This window comes from Triticum aestivum, chromosome 7A (assembly GCF_018294505.1).
Source record: "Triticum aestivum cultivar Chinese Spring chromosome 7A, IWGSC CS RefSeq v2.1, whole genome shotgun sequence".
In the NCBI taxonomy this organism is placed as follows: domain Eukaryota; kingdom Viridiplantae; phylum Streptophyta; class Magnoliopsida; order Poales; family Poaceae; genus Triticum; species Triticum aestivum.
The window spans coordinates 629658037-629674019 of record NC_057812.1 but is presented as its reverse complement, the minus strand read 5'-3'; the positions used below and the strand labels follow the sequence as shown (position 1 = coordinate 629674019).

At 50.9% G+C, this 15983-nt stretch overlaps 1 protein-coding gene across 1 annotated transcript in view; it reads right to left on the bottom strand.

Moving 5' to 3' along the window:
- Positions 1-4071: 4071 nt before the first annotated feature.
- The window catches only part of LOC123148788 (adagio-like protein 1), a 38085-nt gene continuing 26173 nt past the window's right edge, over positions 4072-15983 (bottom strand). Inside the window, exon 3 of the mRNA XM_044568273.1 lies at positions 4072-4684. Within this exon, the coding sequence (XP_044424208.1) occupies positions 4525-4684 (160 nt within the window). The 3' untranslated portion in view covers positions 4072-4524. The remainder of the gene's footprint in view (positions 4685-15983) is intronic.

The following is a 15983-nucleotide window of genomic DNA, read 5'->3' as shown; positions in this document are numbered from 1 at the left end:
AGGTGGAGGGCAGGGACCTCGACGGCGGCTGCAAGGAGGAGAACGGCGACCTTGGTCGTTGCCACCGTCGGGATGAACGAGTCATCCAGAGTTTCCTCCGGTCCGATGTCACCTCTACGAATACCCCACGAACGCACCGAGACCGACGATCGCGATCGTAAGCCACCAACTGCAGTGGGAGAGAGCCTGCAGCGCGGAGGAGATCCACCGGCAACTCACCGCCCACGCGGTCAAGACACCGTCCATCCACCCCCTGCAAACGTCGCCGGCCGAGGGCGCCGTCGCCATGCCTAACAGGGTCGCCGCCCCAGGTCCAGGTTCCTCCACGATGGCCGGAGTAGCGAGATCCACCACGAGCGACGAGATCCGGCACCGCGCGACCGACGTCGTCGCCCAAACCCGCAGTCGACCGATCCCGACGTCGTCGGGAGCCCGCACGCAATTGAAAATCCCACACCCATGGATCTGGGCGCCCGTGCACCACCGCGAGCCCGCCGCCTTCGGGATCCGCCACACCGTCGGGAGGGCCGCCCCCCACGGATCAGGACGCCCGCGCCGCCGCAGATCTGAGAGAGGGAGGAGAGACCCTCCCCGCCGCCGTCGCACGCACGGGCTTTGCCCGGCGCCGACCATCGGCAACGGTGGAGGGGGAGAAGGGCGCTGGAGGGTTACTAGGCGGCGGCTGAGCCCTCCCGAGCCGCCCGCGGGGGAGACGATGCGAGAGGAGCACTATTGCAACTGTATATGTAGCTATGGAAATAAAATCCTTAAAATTGGGGGAGAATTTCACTTCCACGGCCTCTGCACCAACTAGGGATGCATACAACCATTTTAGTATGAGTACCAAGATAAACATGGTCCTCAGAATTTTTTTAATGAGTACCAAGATATTTTTTTATGAATGGTGCCACCACACACCAAACTTGATCCTCAATAAATGGAGGAAAACCCCGGTGTATCACCTATCAATTCTAGAAATTGAACTCGGGTCATTAAGCTACACAACCGCATGCTCAACCACTGAGCCAAGGCTCTCACTAAAACCTGAAACTTGCAGGTTTCAACACAATACTCTAGCAATCTTCGTATACTCCACTAAACTTGGAGGTTTGCATCTCAAGAGATCATACAACTAGGAATTTAATGTTAATGTTAAGGAATTGGTTTGCATCTGAAGAGATCATACAACTAGGAATTTCACCTACTGATTTTAATGTTAAGAGATCATACAACTAGGAATTTCATCTACAGAAACCTGAATCGGTTTGCATCTGTCACACACAGTTTTACATCACCATGATAAGCAGCAGTAGTTCCGATGCTTATCTGACAACGAAGATCAAGAAATCTGTATTCATGATCGCCGAGTTGTACAGAAGAGACAAATGGTTTCTTCTGTTAACATGCAACGCTTACAAGATGGACCAAGATGACACAGCGTCTGATCAACAGTTCAACTCTGCCTAGCCTGCTAAACCCTGCGAAGCTGCACTGACGGAGAAGGTTTTGTTGCGCATTGAGGTGGCGCACCCCGCCAGGCTTCTCTCCCGCCTCTGCTTCACCATCTCCGGCGCCTCCACGAGTTGCACCCTGCGCTGCCGCTTGGCATCCGATGCTTGTTGGTACCTCTCATGGAGTTTGCGCTTCGCGGCCTCCATCGCCTTCGCGTCTGGATCGGCCGAGACAATGACATGCTGACCGATGGTGCCCTTCTTGGGCTTCGCCATGTTGACGCCGCCGCCGAGATCGGACGCCTTGTCGTCGCTGATCTCCACCGTCTTCTTCTTCTTCGCGTCAAGATCGGCCGAGGCATGCTGCTGATCGTGACCGGCGATCTCGATGGAGGAAGGCCGCTCCGTCGTCGTTGCGCCGACACGCTGCTGCTCCACGGTCTCCTTGGGCTGAGGCGCGTTGAAGTTGTCCGGCTGGTGCAAGGACTCTCCGGCGAAGTCGTCCAGCGCGGACGCCCTCCACTCGCTCACGATGCCCCTGGCGAGGACGCGGACCCGCTCGGACTCGTGCTTCCGCAGCGCACGGACGGCCTTGGCGAGGTCCGTGGTGGCGAGCACCTTGGGCGTCACCGGAGTCAACCGCAGCGTCTCGAGGGACTCTGCCATCAAGCCGTCGAGAACCCCGCAGAGCTTCTCCGCCTTGCCGTCGTCCGCGGTGTTGCAGAGCCCTTCAAAGATGTTGCCCCTGGCGCGCCGGAGCTCGTCGCGGCACATGTCAGGGTCGGCCGCCTCGATGGCGGCGTCGACGGAGTCGAAGGCGCCGAAGAAGCGCTTCCACCGGCGGAGCGGGCTGGTGGTCTGCGCGGCCATGGCAGCGGATTTCTGGCGAGCTGTGATCGATCTTTGGACGGAGAAGTGGAGGGGGAGGAAGAAAGCGATCGCGTACAACGAGGTCATCGAAGATCAAGTTTATATAGATCTTCCGATGAGGCGGTGAGCAAACCGAGTGCCATTCGTCGATCAGAGCAGCAGTCGGAAGCGCGTCGAGCGTTGCGCGCGCGCCACGGAAACATCTTCGAACGGCAATCGGTTTGCATGTGCCGCACCTCCTGTTGTAAATAACTTCATATTCGAACACGCACGCACCAGCAAGCTGCACCCATGGCCACCGTCTCGCGAGCTGCCGCAGCTGAAGCCGCCATCGGCGCCATGATCGACGACCACGCCGCGGGCTCCCGCAAGAGACGGCGCATCGGGAGCACCGAGGACTACGAGCTGACGCGCGTGCTCGGGGCTGGCGGCTTCGGCGTCGTCGTCAAGGCGCGCCACCGCGCCACCGGAGAGGACGTCGCCCTCAAGTTCCTGGTGCGCTCACCCGACGGCGGCGGCGATGGCCAGAGGAAGCGCCACCGTGCACACTCGCTCCACCGCGACCTGCTGCGCGAGGCGTGCTACCTCGCGGCGTGCCGCGGCCACCCCTCGGTCGTCGGCTTGCACGGCATCGCGCGGGACCCCCGCACCGGGCAGTGCAGCCTCGTCCTGGAGCACGTCGGCCCGAGCCTCGCCCACGTCCTGCGCGCTCGCCGCCGGCCGTTCACGGAGGAGGAGACGCGGCGCGTCATGCGGCAGCTCCTGAGCGGAGCCGGGAGGATGCACGAGCGCGGCATCGTCCACCGGGACATCAAGCCCGGGAACGTCCTCGTCGGCGGCGAGGGCGCGGTGAAGATATGCGACCTCGGGCTGGCCGTGTCCATGGCCAGCGCGCCGCCGCCGCGCAGCCGGGCCGGCACGCGCTGGTACATGGCTCCCGAGATGCTCCTGGGGAGGCCGGACTACGACGAGCTCGTGGACGCCTGGTCGCTCGGCTGCGTCATGGCGGAGCTGCTCACCGGAGAGCCGCTGTTCCCGGGAAAGAACGCAGTCGACCAGCTTCACAGAATCTCCGGCGTGCTCGGCGGCGCTGGGCAGTATCGGCTGCGGGAGATGTTTCCCGAGGAGCGCCTGTCGCGCGACGGGTTCGAGGTTTTAGAGGGGCTCCTCACGTGCGACCCCGGCGAGCGTCTGCCCGCGGCCACGGCGCTCCAGTGCCCGTGGTTCACTCGCACCGCCGACGTCCCGGCGTCTGCTGCGTAGGATGCGTGCTCTACAACCATTCTACGTCATCGCTTCAGAGTCCATTTCTAGTCGTATAAGATGATCTGTTTTGTAATGTAAATTTTGTGTCAGTGAACACCTTTTAAGCATGCTTAAAATGTGTACCGCAAAGCTTGCTGCTGTAATGGAATTGCAAGTGCAGTACTATGTTGTGCAGGCTAAACGAAACGAGACGACAGCTAGCAATTTCCCTGTTACTGTTTTTTTAGATGGATCCCTTTTACTGTCTTATCAATACTGAAGTACTTCGGGTCAAAAAAAGAAAATACTGAAGTACTGCAATCTCAGAGTTTCAGAATGTTACAAAAATGGCGATTAGAACATGACAGTTCAGCATTGTTACACACAAAAAGAACTGTACATTATTTGTCTACAGCAGCAAGAGAGGAACAAAGAAAAGAAAAGTTAACACAACGAGCTAAGATGCTCACCTTAGAGGAAAACTTGCTACAGCCTGTTACATGTCTTAACAAAAAAAGAGGATTGATCCAAGACCATCCATACATCTCATAACTATCACAGTTTCACAGAATACAAGAGAGGGCTCATCTGTACAGAGTAGTCCTTTTTTATCCTAACAGAATGGATGTCAGAATAGTCTGAGAATACATAAAACTGATACTCATTCCATGAGAGTAGCTTATGAATTATACTTATCTGGTAAAAGACCAAACAAACAGCAACAAGAGAGAAAAAAACATATCACTACCCATTAGCTACATAAAGCGAGCAACCCCGGTTTAAGAGGTTTAATCTTTACTTGAGACCCAACCATATCTCACTTCCGAGCAAATACATCCATTCATGGCGCCAAACATTCAGTGCCCCCGCCCGGTGGTGAAGACAATCAAGCTTAACGCCACTTGAAAGGTCTCATTTGTTTTCATGGAAGCTTGGTTGAAAGACCTTTATATAGACTTCAAACAGAGTTACTACTAGCCAGAGAGAGCTCATGTACTTCGGTGAGCATCCACTCTTCTCCAGTTTGTCCTCCAAGCACTATCGCTTTTGTACCTCCAACGACACAGGTACTGTGGCCCCACGCAAACCGCGGAGGTCGCCCGGGAACATTAAGTATCCTCGAGAAGCATCTGTTTCCAAAGTGAAAGGTTCAAAGAAGTTGGGAAGTGCAAGCACTGGGGCACTGATCATTGCTTGTTTTAAATCCTGAAAGGCTAGGGTTTGAGTTGGTGTCCACTGGAAACTGTCCTTCCTAAGTACATCATGCAGTGGTCTTGCAATTGTTCCAAAAAAATTGACAAATCTCCTATAATAGCCACATGAACCCAAGAATCCTCGAAGTTATGTTGGTGTAGTAGGTAGTGGCCAATCTGCAACTGCTGCCACCTTGGTTGGATCAGTTGAAACACTGTGACGCCCTCGATTAATTGTACACTAATCATACATGCAAATGTGTACGATCAAGATCAAGGACTCACAGGAAGATATCACAACACAACTCTAGACACAAATTAAAATAATACAAGCTTTATATTACAAGCCAGGGGCCTCGAGGGCTCGAATACATAAGCTCGAATACACAAGAGTCAGCGGAAGCAACAATATCTGAGTACAGACATAAGTTAGACAAGTTTGCCTTAAGAAGGCTAGCACAAAAGCAACAATGATCGAAAAGCCTCCTGCCTGGGAGCCTCCTGACTACTCCTAGTCGTCTGCGGTCTTCACGTAGTAGTAGGCATCCTCCGGGTAGTAGAAGTCATCAGTGGCGTCGTCTGGCTCCTGGGATCCATCATCTGGTCGCAACAATCGGGTATGGGGAAAAAGAAGTAGCAAAGCAACCGTGAGTACTCATCCAAAATACTCGCAAGACTTACATCAGATCTAAACTAAGTATGCATCTGTATCAAAGGAATGGGTTGAATCTGTGGACTAAACTGCAGAATGCCAGAAGGGAAGGGGAAAGCCTAGCCTATCGAGGACTAGCATCTTCTGGAAACCACCATCTTGCAGTAACATGAGGGAGTAGAGTAGCATAAAGTAAAGTAGTAGAAGTGTTATCAACCTCGGCCATAGATCCTTTCTCGACTCCCTGCGAGAAAGCAATCCCAGAGCCATACTATCCAAGTGTCAACACATTCCAATTCTCATCACCATCCAGTTCTCATCACAAGTATCCAGTTCTAGGTGTATCGATCGGGATACAACTCCAAGTGTCCGTTACCGTAGGACATGCTATCGATAGATGTTTTCTTCCCTGCAGGGGTGCACCAACTTACCCACCACGCTCGATTAACTCCGGCCGGACACACTTTCCTAGGTCATGCCCGACCTCGGCCAAACAATACGCCGCAACCCGACCTAGGCTTAATAGAGAGGTCAACACGCCGGACTAAGCCTATGCCCCCAGGGGTCATGGGCCATCGCCCCGGGAACTCATGCACGTCGCGTGGGCGGCCGATGAGCAGACCTAGCTACCTCCTTCAAGAAGGCAGCAGCTTACGGAGTCCAACCCGACACGCGCCGCTCAGTCGCTGAAGTCTATTAAGCTTCGGCTGATGTATACGACGCAGAATTCCCATACTATGCCCATGTGATGGTTAGTGCTATCAGGCCAGAGGCCCTCGGATCAAATATCCAAATCGTAGTGGATTAGGAGCACGCGGTAACAAGCAGAGACTCACGAAAGATGTGACCCCGTTGCCCCGTCTCGGGTACTTGCGGCAAGGGCTAAGAATGCCCGGCCACGCCTCGTAAGTATCTCGCGGGCACCTTCCAGGTCAACCCGACTCCACATCACTCGCTATTAAGCTCGCGCGGGTACCCCTCAGGGCCGACCCGTCTTTAGTAGCATGGCTTAGTGCAAAGTCATAGTAACCATAGTAACTGTGTGTCTAACACCAAGGGGAAAACCCAAGGAATCACCCCTGGTGAATTCCACTCGATGTAATCATCAAGGTAAATGTAAGAGGATTCACCCTCGAGGTTCACACTTGAGGGGTTGCACGCCACTGCCATATCGGAAGTAATTAAGGAGGAAATCACCCTCGATGACCATGACCGGATAGCTACACTATAGAGATCTCATCATGAGTGATGTAAGAGGTTCCACCCTTGGCACTTGATGGTAACTCTACAGAGTCGTACAACTAGGGGGGTGATGTGCGATGCCGGGGCCTGGACGTCGATCACGTTGACCGAGTCATCGAATATAAAGCGAGGCAACTGGGACAAGGTGGGGTCACTGATGGATCACTAACCAACCTATACTAAGCAGTTTAGGATAAGCAAGTAAGGTATGAAAGCAGGTAACAACAACAAGCTATGCATCAGAGTAGGATCGTACAGAAAGCAGTAGCAGTTCTAATGCAAGCATGAGAGGGAAAGAAATGGGCGATATCGGAATGCTCAAGGGGGGTTTGCTTGCCTGAAGCTCTGTTGAAAAAGAAGAAGTGTCGTCGACGTAGTTGATCACAGGGGCGTCATCAGTCTCGGGGGCTACCGGGGAGAAGAGGGGGAAGAAACAGTAAATACAAGCAAACAGATGCAATACTAAGCATGACATGACGATAAGCAGAATTAGGATTGACCTAACGTAGTACTACACGCTGCAGACAGAGGGCATAAACATCCAAGGATGAATTCCCGGCGTTAGGCGGATTTCGGACACAGGAAAAGAGGGGGAAAGTTCCATGTCCAGCATGCTAGGGGCATGTGATAGATGAACGGACCACATATCCGGATTCGTTGGATTTTTCTGAGCAACTTTCATGTAGAAAACATTTTCATCGGAGTTACGGTTTAATTTCTATGATTTTTCAAAGATTAAACCATTTTCTAGATTTATTTATAATAACAGAAAAGGAATATGACGTCAGCATGACGTGATGATGACCTCAGCAGTCAACAAAGCGGCTGACCAGGTCAAACTGACCAGTGGGTCCTACTGTCATAGACACTGTACTAACAGAAGTTTAAACTAACTAAAATTAGGTTAGTTAACTACTGGACCCCACCTATCAGTGCCTCATTTATCTAACTAATTGATTTTATTTATAAAAATGTTTTAGGTAAAATAATTATGCGGTGGGGCCCGCATGTCAGCGCCACTGGGCTGCCCAGTCAGCACATTGACTGGGCCAACCTAGTCAACGGGGCTCGTGGGGCCCGCTGGCAGCGACCCAGGGGTGGGGCCGGCCAGCCACGTCGGTGGACGGCGCCAGAGTTGGCTCTGACGAGCTCAATGCGGCGGAGCATTGCCGGACTTCGCCGGAAAATCGCTATGGGGCACAGGGAGAGGTGTGTCTAGGCGCGTTCGAACGAGCGCACGAAGGCGCGTCGACTAGGGGCGGTGGGGTCGTCGGAGTTGGCCGCAGCGGCGCCGACGAGCAACGAGGGCGGCGGTCGCGCTCGGGCGACGATGGGGATGGTGCTACGGGACACCGTTTCGCACGGTTTTGCCTGTGTTCGAACAGGTACTCCTCCGCGCGTCAATCTACAGCGTCGGAACGGGCGAAGGTGGCCTGCAGAGGCGTCGGCGATGAGCAAAGGCGGCGACGGCGGCTTCGGGCGCGGACGGTGATCATGCTAAGAGGCACGGGAGGAGGCGCGGCAAGGTGCGTTGGGCTGCTCGAAGCGTGCTGGGCACGGTGCCGTGCTCGACAGAGCTCGGCGGCAAGCATGGCCACGGCGGCTATGGAGCGGGGCGGCGGCGAGCTACGATGGTAGCGGCAAGCAAGCTAGAGAGTGAGGCGGCCTACGCGAGAGAGGGGAGAGGATGGTGACTGCTCTAAACTAAGTATGCATCTGTATCAAAGGAATGGGTTGAATCTATGGACTAAACTGCAGAATGCCAGAAGGGAAGGGGAAAGCCTAGCCTATCAAAGAATAGCATCTTCTGGAAACCACCATCTTGCAGCAACAGGAGGGAGTAGAGTAGCATAAAGTAAAGTAGTAGAAGTGTTATCAACCTCGGCCAAAGATCCTTTCTCGACTCCCTGCGAGAAAGCAATCCCAGAGCCATACTATCCAAGTGTCAACACATTCCAATTCTCATCATCGTCCAGTTCTCATCACAAGTATCCAGTTCTAGTTGTATCGATCGGGATACAACTCCAAGTGTCCGTTACCGTAGGACATGCTATCGATAGATGTTTTCTTTCCTGCAGGGGTGCACCAACTTACCCACCACGCTCGATTAACTCCGGCCGGACACACTTTCCTGGGTCATGCCCGGCCTTGGCCAAACAATACGCCGCAACCCGACTGTGACACCCCAAAATTTTTACCCTTGTTTTATTGATTAAATTTTTTGCCAAGAAATTAAAACTTTTATTTTTTGGATTTTTCCTTTGTTTTCAGGGCCTTTCTTTACCTTATTATTATGGAGTTTTTACCTCAAGTGGAAAACTTTCCAAATATATTATTGGAATTGTTTTCCCTTTCAAGAAAAACATTTCTATTATCAGTGGGATTTACTTGCATAATTATTCCTCTCTGAGCTTTATTCCCTAAAATGATTTTTCATTAGTTTTGGAGCTCTTTTTGAACTACAACCACTTGATAAATTTATTTAAAATTTTCACCAAAATTTGGGGAGGTCATGTGATGTTTTTAAATCACTTTTATGCAAAAATATATTTCATTCTTTGGATATTTTGAGCTCTACACCAAGTTTTCAAATCTGGCCCAGAGAGCAATTTTGCACTACAACCCCTTTAAATATTTATTTCTAGCCTCCACCAAAATTATGGGATGTTAATAGGAGTATATTATTCAACTTTATGCAAAAACCCATTGTTGTTATTTGAAAAATTTGAGTGAATCAACCTCTTTTTCATTCTGGTCCAGCTTGGTGATTTGTACTGCATCCCTATTAAATTTTGCTCTAGTGACCATGAGCTTTCTCCTGCTTGTAGTACTCCTTGCAAAACCCTTAAGTCCAGAAGAGTGGACTCATTGGAGGATTTTAAAGGCATGCAAACATGCCCTTTTCCTCCTGCCCAGAACTGAAGTTTTGCAAAACTTGCACTAACAAGTTTGAGCTTTTGGCAAACTAACCCCACCACCCTCTATATCATCTAAAGAGACCCCAATCTGGAGATTTGGGCCACCCCAAGAGTTGCCTTGATGCCATTGGCATTCTGGCAAACACCTGGTGTGCATGGCCAGTTTTGGCATGGTTTTTAGTTTGCACACTGGACTTGCTTGCCTTGCCTAACCAGCATGTCCCATAGCTTTGCCCTAGCCTATAGCCCCTCCCTGCTTAACCTCTTGTGGATTGGAGTCCCCTGGCATGACTTGGCATTTCGCCGAACACCTAGCGTGCGTGCTCTGGGCGCGCCCAGAGCGCACGTTTTGCACGCGCGTGCACCGAGCCGCCGCGTCTCACTACCTCCTACCCCGCGCCCGTTCCGGCCCTTAGCCAACCGCAGCCAGCGCGCCCCGTCTCCTCCTACACCGCAAAGCCATCCCGACCACCTCTGGCACCCCACAGCGCCGCCGTTAGGTCGGCCGTGGTGGCTAGCTGACGGCCGCAGCAGGCCCCGGACGTGGCAGCACCGCCCAAGCCACACCAGCGCGTCAGATCGCTCATGGAACAGCCCGACCTCATCCGCAAGGCCGTCCGCTAGCTCTCGTCGCCGCCACATCGCCCTGCCCCCTACAGAAGGGCGGTCGCCGACGATCTTATCCACGGCCACCGTCAGAACCGACCTCGTCGCCACCGTCTAAGCCCTCAGGCAGCCTCATACCATCCTCCAAGTGCCCCCCACAGACAGAGAACGACGGGAGGAGGCCATCTTCCCCATCTCCGGCAGGCTCGGCCGCCGCCACCCTCCGGCTCCGCTCGACGCGACCAGAGCCTCCCCCGTCCAACCAGTGCCACCATCCCCTCCCCATCGATCTCGCGGAGCCACCCAACACCTCAAACTCGCTCGGGAACCACCGTAGCCCAAACCCACATTGCTCCCGAAGCCTCCTCCGCCGCGGAGCTCGCCGCCGGCGACTCTCTCCACCCCCACCAACCCAACGACCACCGGGAGGACCGCCCCGGTCTTACGGGTCAATCCCTGCCCTCGGATGCCCTCGAGGAGCCGTCGTTCGCCAGCGTCAATCGCCGGAGTCCCGCCTCCACTCGGGAAGAGGAAGAGGAGGGAGAGGCGACTGGTCAAACCTGACCAGTGGGCCCCATGGACCCACTGTCAGTGACCCACGTGCCAGTCCACGCTGGATCAGTGGAAGCGTAAAGTCTCGAGTACGTCTCCCCTGCCCCGAAGGCGTATACCTATTTAAAATGTTTTCTTTTTCTGTTTTATTTTAAAAACATAATTTGACTAAACTTTGACTGGCTATAACTTTCAAAATATAAATCCAAATGACTTGATTCTTTTTCTGTTGTTTCCCAAATATTGTCTAGTTTATTTTCATATTTATTTGAAAAAATTTCAAACAACTTTTTTGTACTGTTGTGAAAGTATGTGTTAATTTAAATTTATTTAAAATAGGATTTTTGGATGAGGAAGAAGGGAACTTTCAAAAGTTTTGAGTGCACCCTGCCTCTCCACAACTTGAAGGCAAGCATTTCTGAACTCAGGCATAATATTATCGTGTGTTGTTTGATACAGTTACAACACCACCGTGACGCGGAGTATCCGTTATGTGTTTGTGAGGATATGATCATACTTGCATACTGATGATCTCATGCTATTGGAGCTTGATATGTTGTGATAGTAATCATTTTCACATGCCTTTTATGCCTACCGGAAGGAAGCCGAGAAAGTCTCTGTCTTGGGTAGACACGAGCTTATCTCTGGTTCCCCGTAGGGACGGTTGTGTCCGGTATGGCAGGATGAGGTATGCTGAGTAGTGATACTGTCTGTTGGTTTGAAACATATTTGTTATACTAACCATGCAGGAAATACTTAAACCTCCTGAGTCGACCATAGATCGAGTCTTGTTCCGGTAACCCCCATACTTGTTTCATACTACCACTTGTCCCTGCCACAGGTAGGGTACAGTTCAGTAAGTTGTCAACCCCTTTCCTAGCACACACCGTACAGAGAGGCCATGGTGGAAGATACCGGAGGCCCCCGGTAGGCATGCCACCTGGTCCGGGGGCATGGTTGTTTTCGGTTGTAGCCGAAGGGGGTAGCTCCCCCAGTTTGCGCGCGGTATAAATTTTGTGATCCCATGCTAAGTCGAGGTTGTAGCCTCCCCACTTAGAGTTTTGCTTAACGGGTGTCAAGGGTGATTCCAGACACCGGTGAGTTTGGCTGGTGTGTGCGGTTAGGTGGGTTTTCAATTAAAAGACCGTAGACAGAATTACTCCCGATGGGCTAAAAGAATCCGTTACTCGTGGGTAAAGAGTACACCCTCTATAGAGATATTATACCTATTCGAATAGCCGTGTCCATGGTTAAGGACTACAATCTGGGATGGGTCAAGTGTCGGTCTTAGTGTCGGTCTTCGGAGGAAAAACTGCTGAACCAAAACATGGATCATGACTTGTGGCGTATGATGATTATGATTATTATTATGGACTAACCATTTATGTTATTTGAATTATTGAGTATCCCTGTGACGGTTCTACCTCCTGGATATTCACTGTGATTATTCTTATATAAGTCCTTTATGAGGTGTCACTCAGACGCCCGACTGTGGCATGCTTGTTATTTCATTTACTTATAAGCCGTTTACGTGGTGTCGCACAGACGCCCGACTGTGGCATGCTTGTCATTTCATTTACTTATAAGCCCTTTATGTGGTGTCGCACAGACGCCCGACTGTGGCATGCTTGTTATTCCCTTTATATATAAGCCCCTTTCTGTGGTGTCGCTCAGACGCCCGACTGAGGCATGCTTCATATTATTATCCTTTCGAGGCGTCGCTTCAGACACCCGATCGGTGCTTTTCACTTCTACTCCCTGATTGTTTACTCATGTTTTATTTGAATGATCTGCTTGCGCGCATCATGAAACTTATTTCATAACTGACGAAGTAATCATAGAATATTTCAAAGCATGATTATCAATGGCTATATTATACCTGTGTTCTTAATGTTTGCGAGTACATTCAAAGTACTCACTGGCTTGTCCCTGGCTATTGTCTTGGCCAGATTTCTTGCATGGAGAGGAGCATTGTGATGACAACCCCGGAACCTACACAATGATGATAGCAGCCTCGCAAAGATAGGAGTTATCCTGGTCAGCTGTTCCTGTGGGAAATGGAGTCCCATAGACGCCGATGATCCGCAAACCGCTTCCGCCATCAACCACTAGAAACCAATTGTTGTACCCATAGGCCAGAATGGTCTTGTACTACATATTTTGTAGTTTGCTTGGAGTTTGTGTAACAAGTTGATGTCTCGTCAGCTAACAGTAATCCTGGGGCTGGTGAGCACAAGGGCAGCTTTTGGGAAATTAATATCCCGAAAATCCGGTCCTGACAAACATGGTATCAGAGCCAGGCTGACCATTGGCTAATCCTATCTTAGCCAGGTCGAAAACCTAGGTAAACCAACCCACCAGACCTTAACCAAACCCCGGCCAAGCTTCTCGTGTAAGATAGCCTCACAGTGACCCGACACCTTTTGGCAGTCGGTGCCCAACCTATCAGCCTAACCTGTCAGTCACACGCCAGTGACCGGCCCCTGAATAGTCTTTTTTGCAAGCGTGCGAAGGAAGACTCCATCCCCTTTTTCTATAAAAAGGGCAAGCTAGCCTCAACCCAGCACAGCCTCTGCCCCAAACCGAGTTATAATGCCTGGCCCCATTGTTCACAATAAGACCACAGCAACCAACCTTGGAGGTTTCGTGACCGTGCTAGCAAACCTCACCCGCCGTGCCTTTGCGTTAGAAGAGCCCCCAGAATATGTTGTGTACCAAGGGTCCATGAGCGGTGAGAGCCGTCAATTTTGGGCCACTGTGCACGTCTATGGTAGGGGTCTATCGCCAGAACGCCCCTACAGGTTCACCGGAAGGACAACTTCCTTTGAGCCACAAGCCATCCAACTAGCTGCTCGAGAGGCTATAGTTCAACTCCGGCACTTGTCGCCCAGAGTTAACTGTCGCTCCTTCTACTACTACCCCAGCCGTGATGGGTATGGTAGAGCACCCCAAGTTGCCAACGGAGACCACGAGACGGATCCTGCATTATTGCATCTGGTGCGCTATGTAAGTGCACTAGAGGGACTGTTCGATCAAATCACCCTAGATCTGATCGCAACTCGTGGAGAACTGATCTGCCGACCCCCAGCAAGAAGAGAAGATGAGCCCGACGCCGACAACCCAGTCGTGCTATTCGGGCAACCGATCGAGACCTTGAGGTCAGCCCCGGCCATCAACCAAGGTACTTTGATGACCCCAGAAGTGCTTCGTCGCCTTTTGGGAACACACTCCAATGGGATTGTGGCCAACAATCCCCGTGATGGTCATCATTGCTACCCCGACCCTACAGTTCCTCAACCCCCTCCAGCTAACCCCGACGGTGAGGCCAATGGAGGAGCCTCGGCACCCACAAGGCACGCCCGCTTACACATGAACGTAGTGGACTAAGTCACTCGAGTAGTACCGAGTCTCGGCTTGTCCACATCCTGTAATTGTGTGACCTTATAGCGCTGGAACGCTATCTGCTTGTGCATCCCTATTTTGAATAGTGGCCATGCATGAGTGCGTTGGTGTACGGCTGCATTTTAATTCCGGGTGTAGCTACCAAAACCAACCCCGACGGCACCCACACTAATGCGTCGCTTTGGCGAGATGTGTGTATGTGTGGCTTTGACCCCGACCCCCATGAGAGCAGAACCGACAAACAGTTGCCCCTCACTGCGGTAAATAACCCAGCCCAGTTGCTATATAAAAGGCCACCTCGTGACCGTGCCAAGTACCCCTCGTCTTGTGCACCACCCTCACAACCATTTCTTGCCATGCCGAGCCCTAGCATTTATCTGAGGACCCCAGATGCAACCCCAGGTAGCTTTGTTAAAATATTGTGGGACTTTACCTGCAGTACCATGGGTTCTACCCAGCCACCCCAGTACGAGCTGCGCAAGTCGAGGATCACCTCATCCACCTCGAAATATTGGGCAGCAGTGCACATCCCTCCTATAAACTCAAATCAAGACCCAACGGAAGTCTCCTTCCTGGGGAAATCTATGCCAACTCCGCAGATGGCCGTAGAAGCGGCTGCACACGAAGCGCTTGTTCGCCTTCGACTCGCAGTACCCTATGCCAGCGAATGAGGGTATTATTACTTTCCGAGCCGTGCAGCACCGGGGGAAGTGACATCTTTTCCCGGTGGACGAATTGAGAGAGACCCAGTACTGGCCAACCTTGTTCAGTATGTCATCACTCAAGAGCGTTTGACCCAACGAGTGATGGGTTATCTCCACAGCCTCGCTGATTTAAATCCTCAGATCGCCATCGGCAGACCACTGAGACCCGACCAAGAGAGACGCGTTCATCGACTGATCAACCCGCTTCCCCCGATAGAAGAAGAGTGTGTCCCAGTACCAGAGATGTTTTCTCGGGATTCTGTCCTTTTACCGTTTTCATTGTAAACGTCATAGCTATGTTTATTTATGTGTTGCAACTTATGTGATGTACCCAAGTATGTGTTATGAGTAATCTGTTTGGTTTCAGCAGATAGGAGCAATATTTTCAAAACGACCCTTAGCAAATCTCGAGGACGAGATTTTTTCTTAAGGGGGGTAGTGTTGTGACACCCCAAAAATTTTACCCTTGTTTTATTGATTACAAATTTTGCCAGGAAATTTAAACTTTTATTTTCTGGATTTTTCCTTTGTTTTCAGGGCCTTTCTTTACCTTATTATTATGGAGTTTTTACCTCAAGTGAAGAACTTTCCAAATATATTATTGGAATTGTTTGCCCTTTCAAGAAAAACATTTCTATTATCAGTGGGATTTACTTGCATAATTATTCATCTCTGAGCTTTATTCCCTAAAATGATTTTTCATTAGTTTTGGAGCTCTTTTTGAACTACAACCACTTGATAAATTTATTTAAAATTTTCACCAAAATTTGGGGAGGTCATGTGATGTTTTTAAATCACTTTTATGCAAAAATATGTTTCATTCTTTGGATATTTCGAGCTCTACACCAAGTTTTCAAATCTGGCCCAGAGAGCAATTTTGCACTACAACCCCTTTAAATATTTATTTCTAGCCTCCACCAAAATTATGGGATGTTAATAGGAGTATATTATTCAACTTTATGCAAAAACCCATTGTTGTTCTTTGAAAAATTTGAGTGAATCAACCTCTTTTTCATTCTGGTCCAGCTTGGTGATTTATACTGCATCCCTATTAAATTTTGCTCTAGTGACCATGAGCTTTCTCCTGCTTGTAGTACTCCTTGCAAAACCCTTAAGTCCAGGAGAGTGGACTCATTGGAGGATTTTTA